Raw genomic sequence first — 22073 nt, 5'->3', positions numbered from 1 at the left:
AGGGTGAGACTATCACTTTCTATAAACCCCGAAGATAAATGACTCTCAGACTTTGAATTCTAATGGACTTTGCCCTGCGGGTGTTCGAAACTATATGGGTTCTGTGACCCCTGTGTTCCTTCCTCCCTATGGAAATGGTTATACGTATCCTATGACTTTCTCCTTCGTATATTGGTCGTAAATAGCTTGTTTGAGTTTTACAGGTTCAGAGCCTGAAGAAAATTTTGTCTTTGAACAGACCATGCCTGTAACTAACTTTAATAGGTGTTTATACTGTTTTTAACTTTGTATTTCATTTGTATTGCTACTGAAATGGTTTAAGGATTTCTGATACTGTGATGGAATTAATATATTTTATATATGGGAAAAACATGTCTTTTTCAGCGTCCAGAGGGATGGAAGGTGCTGGTTTGAATGGATGTACATACCCTAGAAAAGCCATGTTTTAATCCTAATCCCATTTTGTAAAGGCAGCCATTTCTTCTAGTCTCTATTCAGTGTATGTTTCAAACTGTAATTAGATCATCTCCCTGGAGATGTGACTCAGTCAAGAGTGGTTGTTAAGCTGGATTAGGTAGAAATGTGTCTCCACCCATTCGTGTGGGTCTTGATTAGTTTACTGGAATCCTACAAAAGAGGAAATATTTTGGTGAATGAGAGAGATTGAGAGAGAGTAGAGAAGGACTGCAGAACATTGCAGAACAACATAGCCACGAGAAGCAGAGAGTCCACCCAGCGACCTTTGGAGATGAAGGAAAACACCTCCCAAGGAGCTTCATGAAACAGAAAGCCAGGAGAGAAAGCTAGCAGATGGCACCGTATTTGCCACGTGCCTTTCCAGATGAGAGAGAACGCTGACCGTGTTCACTGTGTGTTTCCATTTAAGAGAGAAACCCTGAACTTCATCAGCCTTCTTGAATCAAGGTATCTTTCCCTGGATGCCTTGGATTGGACATTTTTATAGAGACTTGCTTTAATTGGGACATTTCCATGGTCTGAAAACTGTTAACTTGCAAGTTATTAAATTCCCCTTTTTAAGAGCCATTTTCCATTTCTAGTATATTGCATTCTGGCAGCTAGGAAACTAGAACGGGGGTACTGTTTCCTCAGGATAGACTATTAGAGGTTTATCTAGCAGAGACTTCACAGAATCTAGGATTCCAAGAACCCCCCTGCCATCATTATCAACCCACATGTCCCCATTTCATGTTTCAGGATCCCATTCTTTTCCAATCAATGCCTTACTTTAACAGCACGTACCCTGCAAGGTTTAGATTTTAGGTTATGTTGTAAATCTGCTTTTTGGACAATGAGACTCTGGGTCTGATTTTCTGAGCTCTCAAGTCTGTGACCTCAGGAAATAGGATTTTCTTTCAGAGCATACATAGGACTTTTATATCTTTTATACAGCATTTAAGTTGCAAATTTGAAGCCTTCATCTTATCTCTTTCTCTCAATAACTTCATCTAGCATATCTAAGAACAACCAGCCAATATCATTGTGCCTGTCTCCACAAAACTCTGTTAAGATGTCAAAAGCACTGTCACCCAGAGCCTTGCCTCAAATAAACATGCAGTTAGCACAATGAAATGATGATATTTTGCATATCTCTATTGCCAACTCAGTATGAACTGTCAGTGCCATCTTGATCATTGGAAATGACTCGATCAGAGTAGTAAAGCAATTGCAAAAACTCATTTTTAAGATTTTGTTTCTCAAGAACCACTCCTGGTACCAAGCTGTATTAGTCAAGGGTCCCTAGAGAAACAGAACAAACAGGAGATATCTTTCAGTATGAGATTTTATAAAAAGTGTCTCAGACAACTATGGGGATACACAAGTCCAAATTCCATAGGGCAGGCTGCAAGCTGATGAAGGTCTTCAATGAATCTGATAGGAAAGGCTGGCTAACTGAAGCAGAGAGAGAAATTTTCTCTTCTCACTTTTTTTTAAAGCCTTCAGCTGTTTAGATGAAATGCCACTACTTTCTGCCTTGTCTCATGGCAGATCTAATCAGCCATGTTTGCAGTGAATGTACTGATGATTTAATAAACCAGCCTTATGATTTGTTAACCAGTCACAAAATGTCCTTGCAGTAACAGGCCAGTGCTTGCTTGACCAGACAACTGGACACCATCACTTGGCCGAATTGACACATGAACCCAACCATAATACACTCCCCCCCATTCAGTGTACTTTATTATATTCTTAAAAAAGTTAATATTTGGCCCTAGGCCATTTTGTCTTAAATGTTTCTTACAGTGCTTTAGCTGTCAGCAAGCTCCTTCTGCCTTCAGGGCAGATTCTCAGGATATGATCCAGTGATCAGTGTTGTAGTTCACCCATTCATGCTTCCACACAATAGACTGGTACCGGTATACAAGCACCTCAGTATGTACATAGGAGTTATGCTGCTCTCTCCAGAAAATGGCCAGGGTCCTACAACTGGAGCTCAGGATGTTTCCTCAGAGTGTGAAGAAGGGGACTGGGAAGGGACCAGGAAGAGCACTACATGCTTGTCCTGCTGTGTTTAAAGCTGCGTTTTCTTGATTTGGCACTTCCCAGTTATTGCAACCCTTTAATTTGTATTCTGGAATTTTGAGGAAGATAGCTCTGCCAAATTTGGCTAGTTGTTCAAAGATTCTGTGGGGGAATGGCACTTTGGAGTTTCCTACACTGCCATATTGATTGACCAGAAAAGTCCAGAGGGATCCTTTTATAACACTGAGTTAGATCCTACTTCTCCCTCTGCTTAATACCTTGCCATGGCTCCCATACCACTTCCTGTCTGTTTTGAACAGTAAGAAATCTGAATCGATTTTCTATGTTTGGGGAATTCCTTATCTTTCACACTGAGACTCTTTCCATTATATAAGTTAAAAATACAGGGACTTAGTTTTCAGTCTTCATTGTAACTTAGGTTCTTCCATCTAGATACACCTACCCAGACTTTTGGAGTGTGCTGTGTTATGCACTGGCATTGTTAGCAGTTCAGAGTACCACAACAGCAAGTATTTATTGTGTAAGCTCACTGAGAGGACTGGTAAAGCTGACTGAGTAAGCGGAACACCATCCATAGTAATACTATAGAGTTGTTTTTTTAAATAATAGTCTACTCTAAAGCATTACAAATAATTAATGATAGCTTAATGGTGGCCACAGTCATTTCTTTTTCAACAGGCAATATTCAAAACAACAATATTTTGAATTAAAAAAAATTAAAAGATGGTATGAGAGCAACTCCATCAAACCCTTGGGTTTGTAATTTCTTTGATTTTCATTTTTAATTTATTCTAAAAATTGAGCTTGGTTTTCTTGTCATTCTGATTCTGTGTAGGCTATCTTAGTCCTTAAAATATTCTTGAAGATTAAAAAATCCTGTATTTCAGTTGTTTTAAGTCAGGCAGAAAGATATATTAGAAAATTAAAGATTTGGGAACCCAGCCCCCATTTCCAACAGTGCCAAGAATACCAAAAAAGGTGAATGTTTTACCTTTATACAGAATTTTTTAAGAATGCATACATTCTTTAACAATTCCATGGGCTTATTTCAAAGAGTAGTCTGTACTTTAAAAAAAAGGAAAAAATTTTGAGTCATCTTTGTGCCAGTTTGAAAATAATATGTACCCCAGAAAAGCCATGTTTTAATCCTGATTCAATCCTGTGGAGGCAGCAGTTTCTTTTAATCCTGATTCAGTACTGTATGGGAGAAACTTTTGAGTAGATTACTGTGGGGTGTGGCATACCCAATTGTGGGTGTAACGTTTTGATTAGATGGAGTTGTGACTCCACCCATTCTACCTGGGTCTTGATTAGTTTTCTGGAGTCCTTTGAGTAACTTGTAAAAGGGAGTGGGGTAAGTAGCCCTATTTTAGAGAAAGTAGTCAAGAAGGGAAGGTATTTATGCTAATGTGACATTTGATCAAAGACCTACCTAACAGGAAAGAATAAGCCATGAGAATGTCTGGGTATTGAGCATTCCAGAGAAGGGGAGTTGAACAGCAAGTATAAAAGTCTTAACATAGGAATAAGCTTAGTGTGTTTGGAGAGTAGGGAGAAGGCCTGTATAGCTGGAGAAAATGAAATGAGAGGGAAAGCAGAATTAGGTAGGGGCTAGATAAAAACTATGGCCTTGTTCGCCATATAAGGATGTTGGATTTTGTTCTAAGTGGGTTAAGAAGCTATTGAATGGGATTTTTGTGCAACTAGACTACTGTAAGAGGGTGCAAGAGAGGACATAGAGAAACAATTTAGAACGTTAGTGCAGTAATCCAGATGAAAGAAGGTACTGATTTGGAATGGGGTGGTGGAGTTAGAAGAGGTGAGAAATGATCAAATTAGGGTTGTATATAAAAGATAACATAAATGAGCTTTTCTGATGGATTGAATGTGACAAAGGCAGAAGTGAAGTCAAGGATGATGCCTAAAAATATATTTATTATGTATTATGAATTATACATATATATGTATTGTGTATTAAGAATTATACATGTATATGTATTATGTATTAAGCATAAAAATACACTTGGAATAAAATACGATTAGTCATAATGTATTTATGACTCTTCCAAAATTTTAGCACCCATTCTTGATTTTTAAAAATATTCAGTAAAATAAGAATGACTTCTTTAACACCATGATTACAATCCTAGCATTAGCATAGCCTGCATCTTACTTATGAGGAAACACTAGAGGAATTCTCACTTAAGTCATAAACCCAAACAAAGGTACCCACTATTTCTACTCCTGTTAGAGGTAATAGATAACCAGTGGAGTCAAATGAGAAAAAAACACCCTGTGTTATAAAAACTTTTAAATAATAGGTTAAAATGTCTTTATTTATAGATGAGTATACCTAGAAAACTCAAAATAATAAAGTGAACAAAAACTATTAAAATTTAAGATAGGCTGTTAACTTAATATACAAAAATATCTTTATAAACAGTAGCCAGTTGGAAAGTATAATGGAATAAAATACATATAGAAGTAAGTGTGTCAAGAAATGGGCAAAACCTAAAGGAGAAAAGCTTTAAAACACTGCTTAAAGACACAAAAATAGGCTTAAACAAATAGAAAGATGTCTTTTGTAGCGTAAAGATGTTAATTCTCCTCAAGTTAATATATAAATTTAATGTGATCCCAATAAAATTATCAATGATTTTTTTTTTCTGGAACTAGGCAAGTTGCCACAAGTTAATTTCCCTGGAAGAGGATCCTACTAAAAGGTTAATATGTAGGAGGTTAATTAGGGACTGCTTTTGGGATCAACAACTTATGAAAGGGAAGGAAAGGGAGGGTATAAGGATCAGATAACATGAGCAAGGACATAAACTGAGAATGTGGTATTTGAAAAAGACCTAAAGGGGGTGGGAAAGTATGCCATGTGGATATCTGGGGTAAGCATTCTAGGGAGAGGTAAACAGCAGGAGCAAAATCTCTGACACCATAGTGCGCCTCTTGTATTTGAGGAACAACAGAGGGAGGAGAGTAGACCAGACCATGTAAGGTATTACGGGCCATTATAGGGACTTTGATTTTTAATCCAAGTGAAGTGGATTGGAGGGTTTTGAGCATTATGGTTATTATTTTGTAAATAAGCCAGTATGGATACAAGGGCTGGGCAAGAAGACCATTTGAAGGCAGCTGTAATGATCCAAGAGTGAGAAGATGGCGGCTTGGACCACAGTGATAACAAAGAAAGTAGTGAGAAATATTGAACTCTGGATACATGCTGACTGTAGAACTGACCAGATTTTCAGAGTTATTTCATTTGAGGTGTGAAAGAGAGGAATCAAGGATGATGCCAAGATTTTGGCCTGAGGAACTAAATTGAGTTATTTGCTGATATAGCAAGGATCACTAGAAAGAGGAGCACAGTTTTGAATATGTTAAGTTTGTGGTGCCTATGAATGTCTTACAGAGATTTCAGGGAGGCGGTTGGATGTGCAAACAAGTCAGGAGCTCAAGGGAATGTCAGCTGAGAACTTGCAGTTAGTTCCCCAAATGGACTTTCCTCTTTTGAACTTTGGTGTCTTTAGACATCCTGACCTCTCTTCCTAGAAATCTCTTTTCTAGAAAACTTCTCTTCCTAGAGAAGTTTTATAAGTTAACTGAAGGAAGTTGTTCTAGTTTGCTAGCTGCCGGAATGCAGCACACCAGAGATGGATTGACTTTTAATAAAAGGGGATTTATTTCATTAGTTCTTCAGAGGATAGACAGCTAACTTTCAACTGAGGTCCTTTCTTACGCAGGAAGGCACAGGGTAATCTCTGCTGGCCTTCTCTCCAGGCCTCTGGGTTCCAACAACTTTCCCCGGGGTGATTCCTTTCTGCATCTCCAAAGGCCTGGGCTGAGCTGTGAGTGCTGAGATGAGGAATGCTGAGCTGCTTAGGCTGTGCTAGTTGACTTCTCTCATTTAAGCTTCCAGCCAATTAAATCAAACATCATTCATTGCAGCAGGTACACCTCCTAACCGACTGCAGATGTAATCTGCAACAGATGAGGTTCACATGCCACTGGCTCGTGTCCACAGCAATAGAACTAGGTACCTTCACCTGGCCAAGTTGACACCTGAACCTAACTACTGCAGAAGTCTTCTTAACTTCTTAGCATTGCTAGTCTGCCTACCTGTTTTTGCCTGTTCTTCTGTAATGTTCACTTAACTCAGATATTTAGTGAGGTGCCTATTATGTATCCCAAGCACTGTTCTAGGCACTGGGAATAAAATAATAAGGCAAAATCCCAATCCTTACAGTGGGGATGCAGACAATAAAAAAACAAATAATAATTTCAGGTAGTGATAAGTGTTATAAAAGAATATATATAGTATGGGTGTATATTGAGCACTACTTTATAGAGGTGGTCAGGGGAGGTCTTCTTACTGAGGTGATATTGAGCAGAGACCTGAATAATGTAAAGAAGCAATAAGAAGATCTGGAGAAACCATAGTACAGCCAGAGAGAGAACAGTTAGTTTAAAGGCTTGGTGTGTTTACAGCAAGGCCAGCATAGCTGTAAAGGGTGATAGGAGGTGAGGTCAGAGGTGTGCACAAAGCCAGATTATGGAGGGCCTTGTGGTGCTTGCTGAGGAGTTTGGATTTACTCCAAGCAAATGTGATGGGAAGTTGTGCTGGTTTGAAGGGATGTATGTCCCCTAGAAAAGCCATGTTTTAATCTAAATCCCATTTCATAAGGGCAGAATAATCCCTGTTCAGTACTGTATGTTTGAAACTGTGGTCAGATCATCTTCCTGGAAATGTGATTTGATCAAGAGTGGTTGTTAAGCTGGATTGGGTGACAACATGTCTCCGCCCATTTGGGTGAGGATCTTGACAAGTTTCTGGAGTCTTGTAGAGGAAGAAACATTTTGGAGAATGAGAGAGATTCAGAGGAAGCAGAGTAGAATGGCATAGCCACAAGAAGCAGAGTCCGCCAGCCAGAGACCTTTGGAGCTGAAGAGGGAACATGCCTCCCAGGGAGCTACATGAAACAGGAAGCCAGGAGAAGAAGCTGGCAGATGATGCTGTGTTTATCATGTGCCTTTCCAGATGAGAGAGAAACTCTGACTGTGTTCGCCATGTGCCCTTCCACTTGAGAGAGAAACCCTGAACTTCATTGGCCTTTTTGAACCAAGGTATCTTTCGCTGGATGCCTTTGGTTGGACATGTCTATAGACTTGTTTTAATTGGGACATTTTCTTGGCCTTAGAACTGTAAACTTGCAACTTATTAAATTCCTGTTTTTAAAAACCATTCCAGGTATATTGCATTCTGGCAGCTAGCAAACTAGAACAGAAGCCACAGGAAGGTTTTAAGCAGGGATTGATGTGATTTGATTTATGATTCAAAGAGGTAACTCTGCTATGTGGAGAGTAGGTCGAATGAAAAGCGGGGAGACTGTTGCAATAGTCTAGGCAAGAGATAAGTGGTGATAGTGGAGGTTGTGACTAGCTTGAAGGGGATGAAGTAAAGGATGGAAAAGAACAAACCTAGATTTTTGGCTTGGGCAATTCATGTAGAAGTCCTATTGAATTACCTACTTACTATTATCTTTAGAATATGAAAATCCAGAGTTTTTGACCATAGTTAAAATGCCCCATATCATCTGTCCTTTGCACTGCCTCTACTCTCATTCCCTGTCATCCTACCCTTGCCTACTAATCATCAGTACATTAGTTTGCTAAATGCTGCCAGAATGCAATATACCAGAAATGAAATGGTTTTTGAAAAGGAAATTTAATAAGTTATAAGTTTACAGTTGTAAGGAAGTAAAAGTGTCCAAATTAAGGCACCAGCAAGAGGTTTCCTTCACTCAACAAAGACCGATAGGTCTGGAACCACCTGTATCAACTGTCATCTGCTGGTCCCTTGCTCTTGGGCTCTGTTGCTTTCAGCCTCTGTTCCTGTGAGGGTTCCTCATTTTGCTTCTCTTGAGCTGGCTTTCATCTCTTGGCTTCCCTTGGCTCTCTTAGGTTCTGCCTTGCTTAGCATGTCATGGTGGTGTCTGCTGGGCTCCAAGCACTTTCAAGAATTTCCAAACATCCATGTCTCTGTTCTCTGAAGCAACTGTTTTCCAGGCATCTACATCTGCTCTCTCTATCAGAGCTTCCAAAATGTTTCCTTTTTTAAAGGAATCCAGTAAACTAATCAGAGCCCACCTGGAATGGGTGGAGTCACATCTCCATCTAATTAAAGGTCACACCCACAATTGAGCATGCCACATCTCCATGGAGATAATCTAATAAAAAGTTTCCACCTACAATATTGAATCTGAATTAAAAGTAACAGATGCCCCCACAAGATTGAATCAGGATTAAAACATGGCTTTTCTGGGTTGCATTATACTTTCAAACTGGTGCAGTCAGCTAAATGGGTATTTTTCAGTTCCCAGAACTGAGTCCTTTGTTGCCTTATCCAAAAAAAAAAAAAAAAAAATTGCTTTCTCCAAATTTCACCCATTCTTTTTCAGTCTAAATATTAAGTCTCAGAACCCTCCATCCACCATTTCCATTATTTTCCATCACAAAATCCTGGATTTTCCTTTGTAGGACTTACTACAACTTGTAACTAAGTAAGCACAAATATGTAATTTTCTCTTTCCTCCAGTATACAAGTTTCATGCAGGAAAGCGCTTTTTTTTTTTCCTCTTTTTCCCTAGAGTTTAACAGTGTCTGACATGCAGTAGACGCTCAGTATATATTTGTTAAATGAGTGAATGAAGGAGAGAATCCTGTTCACTGAGTAATGTTAAGGGGCTGGAAGACATTAAAGGGTCCTAAATGCTTTCCAGTGTTGTTAAGATAAGCTATGCAATCATCTAGCAGGAAAATGGCCTCTGATTAAGTTAAACATGGTTCTGAAATGACCTTTTTTTGAATGTAAAATGGTTGTCAGGGCCTTTTAGAGGTAAAAAAAAGAGATAAATTCATTATTTAAAAAGCCCTAGAATAATATAGCCTGGCTATAAAATTTTACTGTATTAATGTTTTTATGTACATATTTGAATATGAAGGATTTATGTTTTTAGGTATGGTTTTTAAATTGTATTCTCTTTTTCTGTAGAACTTGACTTTTTCTGAAGTATACCTATGGAGAATATATAGCCAGTTACTTTTAAGTGTACTTAAGCTTCATTCCTTTTATAGAATGTCAGAGTACTAAAAATCATATTTATTTAATGACATTACATTTGGGTGTCTGAAAAACTGCAGTCATTTTAAATTCTGAACTATAGAGGTTCCAAAAGAACAGGAAGCCTTTTTCTTTTTATTCACCATCAGGACACTAGTTCCTAGCACAGTGGCACTTGGAATTAATAAACAAGTATAACACATGTTTACAAATATTAATTAATTTTTCTGTCTCTCAAGGTTAATCTGAAGCGACCATGTCCTTTCTGGGCAGAAGATGGTCATTGTTCAATAAAAGACTGTCATGTGGAACCCTGCCCTGAGGTAAAATAAATAACTAAAATAATAGGAAAAAGTGCTCAAGTTTTTTGTGAAAATTATTTTCTCTGGGACTGTTAGATAAGCATCAACTCTTTTTTTGGGGTGATGAATTTAGAGTTGTCTAAATCACAGCAAATTCACATGCTCTCTATTCTCTCCTTTTAAACCAGATTATTAAAGATTTGTTCTTTATTTCCCACCGAAATGGTTTGAGGACACTCATATCCAGTGTCTTTGGTAATTGAATGCAAAAATATGGTCTGATTCTTAAATGGATGGAAAATCAGAGGCCTGTACTAGGACTGGATTTATAGTTGGCTAACTCTTATTTCATGCTTTATTGAATCTGCATTGTATTTCATAGACCAAGAAAATACAGGACTCCAAATTTCAAATGTATTTCAGGTCTGGAATTAGGTCTTCACTTGATCTAGTTAACATTTTAAAAAATGGCTTATACTTACTGCCAAGAGAATACTACACAAACTTTGATCTTTGATGTCGGACGTAATTATTACTCCTCACCTTCAACAGTAATTAGTTAGAGGGTATGATTTCTATTTCACTTTCGATTTTCATTCCTCTTCAGTTAGTCTTATTTTGTTGTTCTTAAAGATAGGAAAAGACAGTCTGGACCAAGTTCCTAAAGAGAAATAAAAAAAAAAAAGAAAAAGTTGTTCTTGATTTTCCTTTAATAATAAATTAGCAAAAATATATATATTTTTAAATTTTTTGTTCTGAAATAATTTCAAACTTACAGAAATGTTACAAGAATAATACAAAGAATTCCCATGTGCTTTTCATCCAGATTCCCTAAATGTTAATGTTTGCAATATTTGCTTTATTATTTTATTTCTATGTATATTTATATATTATTATTATTTTCTAAACCATTTAAGTGTAAGTTACAGACATGATAATTTTTCACCCCTAACTACTTCTTTGCATGGGCCATAAAACTGACTCTCGCCTTCTAAAATTAATCCAAGATTGTCTGAACTTCACATGTCATCTTAGAGCAGTAATTAAAATCAAGTATAACATATTTTTTTTAATTTTGACCTTTTAAAAGCTTCCTTCTCTGTGGTGAGAAAGTTAATGGAAAAAAGTGATTTAGTCAGTTTTTTAACGTAAAAATGATATAAACTATTTTTTAAATACTGCATTGAGAGTTAAGACTGATTTTGACTCCCTAACTTTTATACATCATTCAGTTGTCTGTACTGTGCTTTCTAAGTGTATAAGTTGGGATAATTCGACCTTTTACAAAAACAAGAGAGAGTATAAAAATCGAATTTGAATGAATGTATATTTTCTCTCCATGGAATAAAATGCCTTGTGAATTGGGCAGTAGCATTACTACTTTGTGAAGAAATCTTATAAAGATCACTTTTAAATTTTTGTTGAACCGAATTTGAATGAATGTATATTTGCTCTCCATGGAATAAAATGCCTTGTGAATTGGACAGTAGCATTACTAATTTGTGAAGAAATCTCAACAAAATATAAAGATCACTTAAATTTTTGTTGTTGTTCGTTTAAGAGCAAAATCCCAGTCGGAATTAAAGCTGGAAGTTCTAATAAGGTGAGTCACTTTTCTTTCTTCAATATTTTTGCATTTACATAATACTTGACAGTGGTTTTAATAGAGTACCATAATATGTTAGTTGGAAATGGAGGCATTTTGCCTCAGAATCCCAAATCCCTAATCCTTGCAACAAGCAGAGAGGTTGTACATTCTTGCTCACTTATAATTAAATTATATAGCATCTTTGAAATTATCTCAGTTTTGGTTTTGGAACCTCTAGAAGAATATAAAGTGTAATTACAATGTCAGATCACTTACTCAACAGGTGTTTTGTCACACAGGTATTTTTAGTCTTCTGTTTTAATGAGTCAACCTGTCATAGCCAGGATTATATTCTATAGATAGTAAACAATTATCAGGGTATTTTGAGCAGAGTACTTTCAAATGGTATTGAAATATTCCTTAATTAAAGATTACCCTTTTTCTCTAATGAGCGTGCCATAATTTACTTTACCATTCATGTTTTTGTTTTTACAATTGTCCATGGTTAAATTTAGGGTTCACTGTGTTTTGTAGTTCCATGGATATTTTTTTAATTTTTAACAATTTACTTCTATTTTTTCACTACTATATATATGTAATAGAGATCATTATTTTCTCTTTTTCTCTGTGCTTCCTCCTTGCACGTCCTTTCTCCATTTTCTTCTTGCTATCTCCCTTGTGTGGCCTTTTATTTGTATTCACTCTCTTCTGTTTTTGTTTCAGATTTATAATAAGTAAATAAAACAGTATATAGAAAGCTAAAACCTCTTCAGAACCCCTTTCCAGTCCCATTCTAACTCCCTCCCCAGATCTAGCCACTTTTCTGAAGTGGATATGTATCTTACGGTTTTATAACTTTTATTGCATGTGTTCCCACATATAATCTATATATTATTTCATGAAAGTTTCTTTTTAAAATTTAAATGATAGTGTATTTTTGTGCTTCTTCAGGTTAAAATATTTTTTTCAGTTTGTGTTTTTACTCAGTGCTGTGCTTTTAAATTTTTAATCACTGTTGATATATATAGATCTTGTTCTTTCATCTTAACAGCTGTATATTATTGAATTGTATGACTTTATCGTGGGTTAGTCAACCCTCTATTGATAACTGTTTCAATCGTTTCTAATTTTTTTGGTATCACAAATAACGTTGTGTAGATATCTTTTCTTTTGTGTCCTTATGCACACCTATAAGAGTTTCTCTAGGTCTGCATCTAGAAGTAAGATTGCTGGATCATTAGGGTGTGCATATCAACATTGAGAAAATACCACTCACTTTCTAAAATGGTTGTACCTCTTTTTAAAAAAATCACTGCCTTGGGATATAGTCTCAGTAGTGGCGTTGCTAGTTAAAGGGTTTATGGTTTTATAGCTTTAAATGTATATCAAACTAGTTTCTCATGAGAATTTTCTCAGTTTACGTTATTACCAACATACCAAGACTAATTGTTATATTTTTAGTGTCTTTGCTTATTTACTAGGTGAAAATTTATACCTCATTTTAATTTGCATTGCTCATATATGTTAGGAATTTTGATAACAGGATGTGCTTATATTTAGCATATTCTCAATAACAGATTATTTTATCAACAGAACCCAAAATAAATATTATTATTACTAAATTTACTTATATTATGAACTTCCTTGCAGTATTTGAAAGTGGCAAACAATACTAAAGAATTAGAAGATTGTGAACAAGCTAATAAACTGGGAGCAATTAACAGCACATTAAGGCAAGTTTTGAGTGGTAATAAGAAAATATTCTCTCATTTAGTTTATGTGTATCAAAAATGTATTTTTGTTATGATTTTGATTTAGCAGTTTTACTAACCATTAAGTTTCAATGATGAAATTTTTTAAAGAGAAAACTATTATTCTTCATCCTAAATTCCATAATAGATTTGTTTCCTCTTGACTGATTTGTCCTTACATTTCTAGAATGTACTTTCAGTAGTGAATCTGTTGAAAAGTAGACTTTAGAAGGTTGTTCAGCTAGCAGGATTTATGTGTTCATCTTTTTTTCCCATAAAAGGGGCTTGGACCTATAAGTCTTTTATAAATTATGGTTCAAGCTATATATTTCATTTTGAGTGAAAAAAGTTGTCTATTAACATAATCAAGTTTCATAGATTATTGTTGTTGGTGGTTTTTCCTTACTTTCACTCAGCAGCAACCTGCTTTTGAAGCTCAAAATGAGTAATTTATAAGTGACCTCAGATTATGTAGTGCAAAATGACTGAATGAACAGTAGAGAGGGGAACAGAAGAAATGCTGCAGAAATTTTTTTCAGTTTCCCTGTTTTAGGTTTGTATTTATGTATTATAATTGGTGAAGGTTTATAATAGAGTTAGCAGTCTTATTTGTTGATGAAAAATGTTAATGTAGAAAAAAAGTACAAAGGATGACATAAAAAAAATAAACACCCATGTGCTTTCTCCTCCAAATGAATAAATGTTAAAAATTTTTACCATGTTTTTAAGAAATGAATGAGAATTATCACAGATAAAAATGAAGTCCTTCATGGTCTAATCCCCAGTCCAATTTTCTTCCCTTATTCCCCAGAAACATCTACTATCAAGTATTCAGTCCATGTTTTTTTTTCTCTTTTGCTGCATATGTACATTTATAAACAATATATAGTCTTACTTTGTGTTCATGATTTTATTTTTTTCATTATATAAATTATATCACACTGTAGTCAGTTTTCTACAACTTCATTTTTTCACTACATACTTTACTTTCCAGATCTATCGATGTTGAAACATAGATGTCTCATTCTTTTAGTGATGAAATTTTCATCATGTAAATATACCATATTTTTACCTATCCTCCTACTTTAGTTTAGATTGTTTGCAATTTTTCACTTTTCCAAACCCTTGAATAGGTTTTTTAGTGTATACTAGAAATAAGATTGCTGGATCTTAGGGTTGCCTATCGGTAACTATTCTAGATATCGCCTAATGGCTCTCCAAAGTGTCCATGTGAATGTATACTGCCTCCAGCACTTAGAGTACTTGCTCTTCATAGTCTTGCTAAAAGTCAGTAATATTTGTGAAATAGTATTGTGCTTTTGTTGGTATTTTGTTGATCAATACTGAGTTTGAGCATTTTTCCATTTGTTTATCAGACATTTGGGTTTCATATTCATTCAACAAATGAATGCTTTCAATATGCCAAGCACTGTTCTAGAGTACCAGGAATATAGCAGTTTACATGATAAAAATTCCTGTCTTATGTATCTTATTCCTAGTTGGGGGAGATACACAGTAGGTGAGTAAAGTAAATGAGAAATAAGAAAAATGATAATGTGCTCTAGGGGGGAAAATAAAACAAGAGGGAGAGAGAAGGCTCAGAGTGGTGATGGTGGTAGCAGCATTGTGGTCAATGATAATAGGATTTTTGAGCAGAAAGCTGAATGAGATAAAGCTGTGAGTCATATGGGCTATCTGGGGAATGAGTATTCCTGGCACATGTAACTGTTAGTGAGAGAGGAGCATGCCTAGAGTATTGGAGGAAACCATAACTAGGTCAGTACAGTTGGAGTACACTGATCAGGGCAAAGCAGTAGAAGATAAAGTTAAAAGATGTTGCAGATGCAGATGGGGGTGGGTGGAAATTGTATTAAGTCTTGAAGGCCAATTATCATGAGTATTGTTTTTAATTGAGTGAAATGAAAGGTCACTGGAGGATTTTGAGCACAGGAGTAAGGGACTATGTTGAGGGAGCCTGGTATTAAGTTCTGGAAACCTGGTTAAGTGGTTGTAGTAATCCAAATGAGGCATGATGATGATTTAGAACAGGTTGGTATCAGTGGAAGTGATCAAAAGTAATATGATTCTGGATATATTTTGAAGATAGATTTGACAGGATTTGCTGGAAGATTAGATGTGGGTATGATAAAGAAAGGAACTATGGAAGACTGTAGGATTTATGCCTAAGGAACTAGAAAAATGAAGTTGCCACTTACTGAGCTAGTGACACCTGCAGGAATAAGTTTGATGGAAAATTGGAGTTCAACTTTGGATTTAAGTTTGTGTTACTTATAAGACATCCAACTGGAGATGATGAGTAAGTGGTTGGATATGTAAGTCTAAAGCTGAAGGGAGAGATATGGGCAGAACATAAAATGTGGAAGTCAGTCAGTGAACAGATTGTACTTAAAAAGCATAAATCTGAATGAGATCACCAAGGAGTGAGTGTATATAGAGAGGTGATCCAGAGGCTGGACTTAGTCATTACAAGGTTTAGAGGTAAATTGTGTGTTCATATTCTTTTCCATTGTTTCTCCACTGGGGAGTTGGCTTTTCTAATTATTATTGGTTTGTAGGTATTCTTTATATAAGCTGATAATAATCCTTTATTGGTTGTATGGATTATTAGAGCTTGTATTTTAATTTTGCTTATAGTTTCTTTTGTTGAACAGTAATTTTTAAACTTTTTAATTTAAGGATAATACTTGTACAGTAAAGTATACAAATCCGAAGTATAAAGATCAATTGATTTTTTGTGTGTGCTATATGGTGGGGATCATATTTCATTCTTTTCCCATGTGAGTATCCTGTTAATGCAGCACCGTTTGTTGAATTTTTTTTTTTTTTTGAAGTGCGCAGGCCAGCGCACTTCAACGTGGGTCTCCTGCAAGGCAGGCAAAAATTCTACCACTGAACTATTCGTGCACCCCAAATCAATTGATTTTTAATTTTATAAAGTGAACCCATTTGTATAATCACCATCCAGAACATACACTTAACTAAGAATATTACTATGTGTATTCTCCTAGTCTTTACCATTCTTTGAAGTTAACTTTGATTTTGAGTTATATTGGCAGAGATTAGTTTTGCCTGCTTATTTAAACATAATAATACAGAATTATTTTTTTGTATGTGGCAACTTTTGTTCAACGTTATGGTCTGTGGGATTCATTCATGTTCTTGTTCTTGAGTATGGTAGCATTTAGTTCTTTTTCTCTGGTATATAGTATTCCATAGCAAAAATATGCCCCATTTCCATCCTATTGTTGATAGCTGGGTGTTTTCCACTTTGGGGCCATTTTACATAATATTTTGGTGGATATATGCTTGCAGTTCTAATAGGGATATATCTAGGAATGGAATTAGATACTTCCAAGTCGTTTTCCAAAATAAGATGTACCAAATTACATTGTCAGTAGCAATGAATGAGAGTTGCTTGTGACCAACAACTTGTATGGTAATTTTCAAAACAACATTGTTGAGGTAAAATCGACACACAATAGACTGCACATATTTAGAGTATACAATTTGGTGTTTTGACATATATGTGTACCTGTGAAACTAACATCGCCATCAACATGATGATCATATCAGTTACCCCTCAAGCATCCTCAGGCTCTTGCAATTTTTCCATCCTTCCCATGTTTTTTCTTCCCCTGTCCCCAGGCAACTACTGATCTTTAACTTTTGTCACTTTAGATTAATTTGCATTTTCTAGAATTTTGTATAAATGAAATCTTCTAGTATAATTTTTTTCTTTTGTCTGACTTGTTATTGCATAAGATATTTTGAGATTCATCCATGATGTAGCATATATCAGTAGTTCATAGTTAAGTAGTATTCCATTGAAGAAATATACCACAGTTTCTTTTCCATTCAACTATTGACGGACATTTGAGTTATTTCCAGTTTGGGACTATTATACAAATAAAGCTGCTAAGAATATTCATGTATGTGTCTTTGTATGGACATTTCTCTTCTGTGATTGGAATGACTGAATCATATGAGTATATATTATCTTTTTTTAAATCCTAATAATTCATTCTTATTTTATTTGTTAATTACATTTATATTCATTACAGATATGCTCATCTTATTTTCATAGAAGCACAAAATTCAAAATACTGAACACTTACTTTAACTTTTTACCTAACAGAGTTCTAGGCTTATATTTTATGGAAAAGAATTTGGCTAAGCAGTGTGTGTCACTTCACTATTATATGGAGCTTTTGAACTCTCAGGAAGGGAACACAAAACTTGAATTCTACAAATAATTAAAATTTTTCATAGTTGTTTTCTGTGAGTGCTAACCTGGAAAAATATTTCCTGAGTGTATTTTGGATCTCTCTGGGAAGGTGGCATACCCCCCCCCCTTTTTTTTAACTTATTTTTATTGTATAGTATAGCATATATACAAAGCAAAGAGATAAAAAGCAATAGTTTTCAAAGCACTCTTCAACAAATAGTTACAGACAGACCCCAGACTTTCTCATGGACTTTCATATGATCCTCTCAAATTTTTCCTTTTAGCTGCCCCAGAATGTAGGAGGCTAAAAGGCTTAAATATTTTTTTATCATCACAGTCTACTTTTTTCCTTCTTTTTTTTTTTTTGTGTGTGTGTGTGTGTGAAAAACAACATATCTAGAAAAAAGTTGTAAATTTCAAAGAGCAGCACCACAATTAGTTGTAGAACATATTTCAGAGTTTGGCATGGGTTACAATTCCACAGTTTTAGGTTTTTATTTCTAGGTGCTCTAAAATGCTGGAGACTAAAAGAGATATCTATCTATTTAATGATTCAGCATTCATATTCATTTGTTAAATCCTATCTTCTCTGTATAACTCCACCATCATCATCCCTCTCTTTAGGGATGTTTGGGCTATGGCAGTTCTAAATTTTTCATATTGGAAAGGTCTGTCACTAGTATGGGGTAGGGAGATGGAACTATCTGTTGTTCTGGAGAGGCTAGGCTAAGTTTCAGGACTTATCTGGACCAAGGACCCATCTCGAGGTTGTAGTTTCTGGAAAGTTACTCTAGTGCATGGAATCTTACACATTGCCATAGGTGTTCTTTAGGATTGGCTGGAATGGTCCTGGTTGGGGGTTGGCAGGTTATGATAGGTAGCGAGGTCTACCTGAAGCTTGCATAAGAGCAACCTCCAGAGTAGCCTATCGACTCTATTTGAACTCTGTCAGCCACTGATACCTTATTAGTTACACTTCTTTTCCCCCTTTTGCTCAGAATGGAATTGTTGATCCCATGGTATCAGGGCTGTATTCATCCCTGGAAGTCCTCTCCCATGTTGCCAGTGAGACTTTCACCCCTGCATGTCATGTCCCATGTAGTGGGGAGGGCAATGATTTCACTTGCAGAGTTGGGCTTAGAGAGAGTGAGGCCACACCTGAGCAACAAAAGAGTTCCTCCAGAAGTAACTCTTTGGCATGCCTATAGGTAGTCTAAGCTTCTCCACTACCTAGATAAGCTTCCTAAGAGTAAGCTTCAGAATCAAGGGGATGGCCTATTGATTTGGGTATCCCTAAAGTTTGACACAGTATCAGGGGATTCCTGATGGTAAGGTTTAATACTTCTATGTGGTATATATTATCTTATAAGAAATTGTCAAACTGTCTTCCAAATTCATTGTACCATTTGACAGTCCCACTAACTGTGTATGAGGAATTCCACTTTTTCCACATCTTTGCCAACGCTTGGTATATTCAGTCTTCAATTTTATCTGTTCTAATAATTATAGTGGTATTTCATTGTGCTTTTAATTTGCATTGCTGTAATGACTAATGAGGTTGAACATCTTTTCATGTATTTATTTGTTGGCTATGTATCTTTCATTGGTGATATCTATTAAAATTTTTTGCCCATTTAAAAAAAATTGGGTTATTTGTTTTCTTATTACTGTTTTGAGAGTTCTATGTATATTGGTTTACATATATGATTTATAAATATTTTCTCCATATCTGGAGCTTATCTTTTCATTCTCTTAGAAGTATCTTAATTAAGATAAATTTTTAATTTTGATGAAATCCAGTTTTTCATTTTGGCTTTAAATGGATTGTGCTTTTGGTATATCTAAGAATTCACAGAGCTTTTCTATAGTTTCTTCCAGAAATTTTATAGTTTTAGGTTTGACATATGGATATATGATTCATTTAGAGCTGATTTTTGTACATGGTGCAGGGTATGCATCCAAATCATTTCTATTTTTTCATATTGATATTCATTTGATGCAGCACCATTTGTTGAAAAGATTATCCTTTCTCCACTAAATTGCTTGGCCCTTTTTTTTTTTTAAGTTTTCTTTTTTCTTTATTAGAGAAGTTGTGGGTTTACAGAATCAATCCTGTATACCTATTATTAATACCTTGCATGAGCATGAAACATTTGTTACAATCGATGATAGTACATCTTAATAATTATATTAACCACTATTTTGATTACTGTAGCTTTATAATAAGTCTTGGAATCAGGTAATGTATCTCTTCCAACTTTGTTTTTCTCTTTGGAATTTTCTTTGGCTATTCTAGAATATTGATGTTTTCATATGCATTATTGTATAAATTTGTAAATTTCTACAAAAAAGCCTGTAGAGAGTTTGATTGGGATTGGATTGAATCTGTAGATCATTTGAGAAGAACTGACATCTCAACTATATTATGGGATATGTTATGGACTTTCAACCCATTAACATGGTATATATCTCTATTTACTTAGGTTTTCTTTAATTTCTTTCAGCAATCTTTTATAGTTTTCAGTAATAGTACAGATTTTATTAATCCCAGCTCTGTCTTCTAAATTTAGGGAGATAACTGGTTCTGCCTGGGCTCCCCTTCTCTGTGCTATGGATTGTAAACTCTCTAAGGGAGTAAGCTGGGACAATCCTAGGGCTCACCTCATTGATTTCCCATCTCTCAGGGATCGCTGTCCATTGTTTCTTGATATCTGTGTCATGCAAATCATTGTTCCATATATTTTGTCTATTCTTGCATCAGGCAGTAGAATAAATCCAGTCTCTGTTACTCCATCTTGACCAGAAGAGGAGCCTCTATACTTTTTGGTTCAATCTTTTGATGCATTAATAAATATTCCCTTATTATCCTATTTCCCCACTCCCTTTCCTTCTGCTCACTCCCTACATTTTGTTTTGGAAACTGTATGTTTTATTTCTGTTCTTTTATTGGTTTCCTTTACATTTTAAATATGAACTCTAATTAGAAAATGTTCTAGTGAAGTCTTTAGTTCTTGTGTTTTTTTGTTGTTGTTTAATTTTGTTGTTGTTGTTTCTATTATTTCCAACATGACACAGGTCTTCACATTCTTAGATGCTCTCTCGCTCTCTTTTTTTTCTTTTGGTTCTCTGTTTAATCAAGGTGACATAAAAATTTGAAAGTACATAGAGGAATTAACATGATTTTAAAAAGACAATTTTTTTTTACAGTGAGGAGGCATTGTCTAAAATAACAAGGAAGGAGATGGTCAGCATACATACCAATAAGTATATTGGTCTGATAAAACATAGACTTTTTGTCATCTAGGCAGATTACTCAGATGGTTAAAAACCTTTTATAGCTTTTCACTAAGAGCAAATAATCCCAAAAGAACATTGTCATTTTAACAGAGTAGAAACCAGATTCTTCTTTTGTATGAAGATGTATCTTACAATGCAACCATTAAAAATCTTATAAAACTATAAAATCTTAGCCAACCTTAACCACAACCAATAAAATTCACTTCCAGCAAGACTTCTACAACTTTCTGTATCCATCCATTTTTCCTACACATGCCTATTTCTCATTCTGCAACAATCATTTTTTCTTTAGGGGAAGAAGTACTCTCTTTTTCCTCAACTAAAACAATTCGTGCATTCCATACATATATAAGTTACCATGAAAGATCTTGAAATCAGTTCAAGCCAACATCCCACAAAACACAATTCTTTTTTATTCTTTTTTGTGAAAAATGACATGTATACAAAAAAGCAATAAATTTCAAGCATATCACAACAATTAATTGTAGGACAGATTTTGGAGTTTGGTATGAGTTACAATTCCACCATTTTAGGTTTTTACTTCTAGCTGGTCTAAGATACTGGAGACTAAAAGAGATAATATAATGATTCAGCAATCATACTTATTTCTTAAACCCTACCTTCTCTGTATAACTCCGCCATCCCCTTTGATTTCTCTCCCACTCTTTAGGGGTATTTGGACTATGTGCATTCTAACTTTTCCATGTTGGAATGGGCTATCTAAAATATGAGATAGGAGGATGGACCTAGTTGATGTTCTGGAGAGGCTGTGCCCTCTGCATTTCAGGACTTATCTGGTCCAGTGACCCATCTGAAGGTTGTAAGTTCCTGGAAAGTTACCCTAGTGCATGAAGCCTTTGCAGAATCTTATATAATGCCCTAGGTGTTGGTTTTTTTTTTTTTTCTAACTTTTTAATTGTGTAGTATAACATATATGCAAAGCAAAGTAAGAAAAAAGCAGTAGTTTTCAAAGCACTCTTCAACAAGTAGTTACAGGACAGATCCCAGAGTTTGTCACAGGTTACCATACGATCCTCTCAGATTTTTCCTTCTAGCTGCTCCAGAATATAGGAGGCTGGAAGACTTAAATATTTTTTTATCACCACAATGGACTTTTTTTCTTTCTTTTTTGTGAAGAATAACATGTACAAAAAAGCAACAAATTTCAAAGCATAGCACCACAATTAGTTGCCGAATATATTTCAGACTTTGACATAGATTACAATTCCACAGTTTTAGGTTTTTACTTCTAGCTGCTGTA

General features: G+C 35.3%; 1 protein-coding gene across 2 annotated transcripts in view; it reads left to right on the top strand.

Annotated features, from left to right (window-relative positions):
* Positions 1-22073, top strand: part of ERO1B (endoplasmic reticulum oxidoreductase 1 beta) — a 188788-nt gene that overhangs the window by 112566 nt on the left and 54149 nt on the right. For both annotated transcript variants that reach the window (XM_077168419.1, XM_077168420.1), the window contains exons 3-5: positions 9868-9951; positions 11492-11533; positions 13169-13251. In XM_077168419.1, the coding sequence (XP_077024534.1) occupies positions 9868-9951; positions 11492-11533; positions 13169-13251 (209 nt within the window). The remainder of the gene's footprint in view (positions 1-9867; positions 9952-11491; positions 11534-13168; positions 13252-22073) is intronic.

The sequence above is a fragment of the Tamandua tetradactyla genome, chromosome 7, assembly GCF_023851605.1.
Source record: "Tamandua tetradactyla isolate mTamTet1 chromosome 7, mTamTet1.pri, whole genome shotgun sequence".
In the NCBI taxonomy this organism is placed as follows: Eukaryota; Metazoa; Chordata; class Mammalia; order Pilosa; family Myrmecophagidae; genus Tamandua; species Tamandua tetradactyla.
This window is presented reverse-complemented; position numbering and strand designations above follow the sequence as displayed.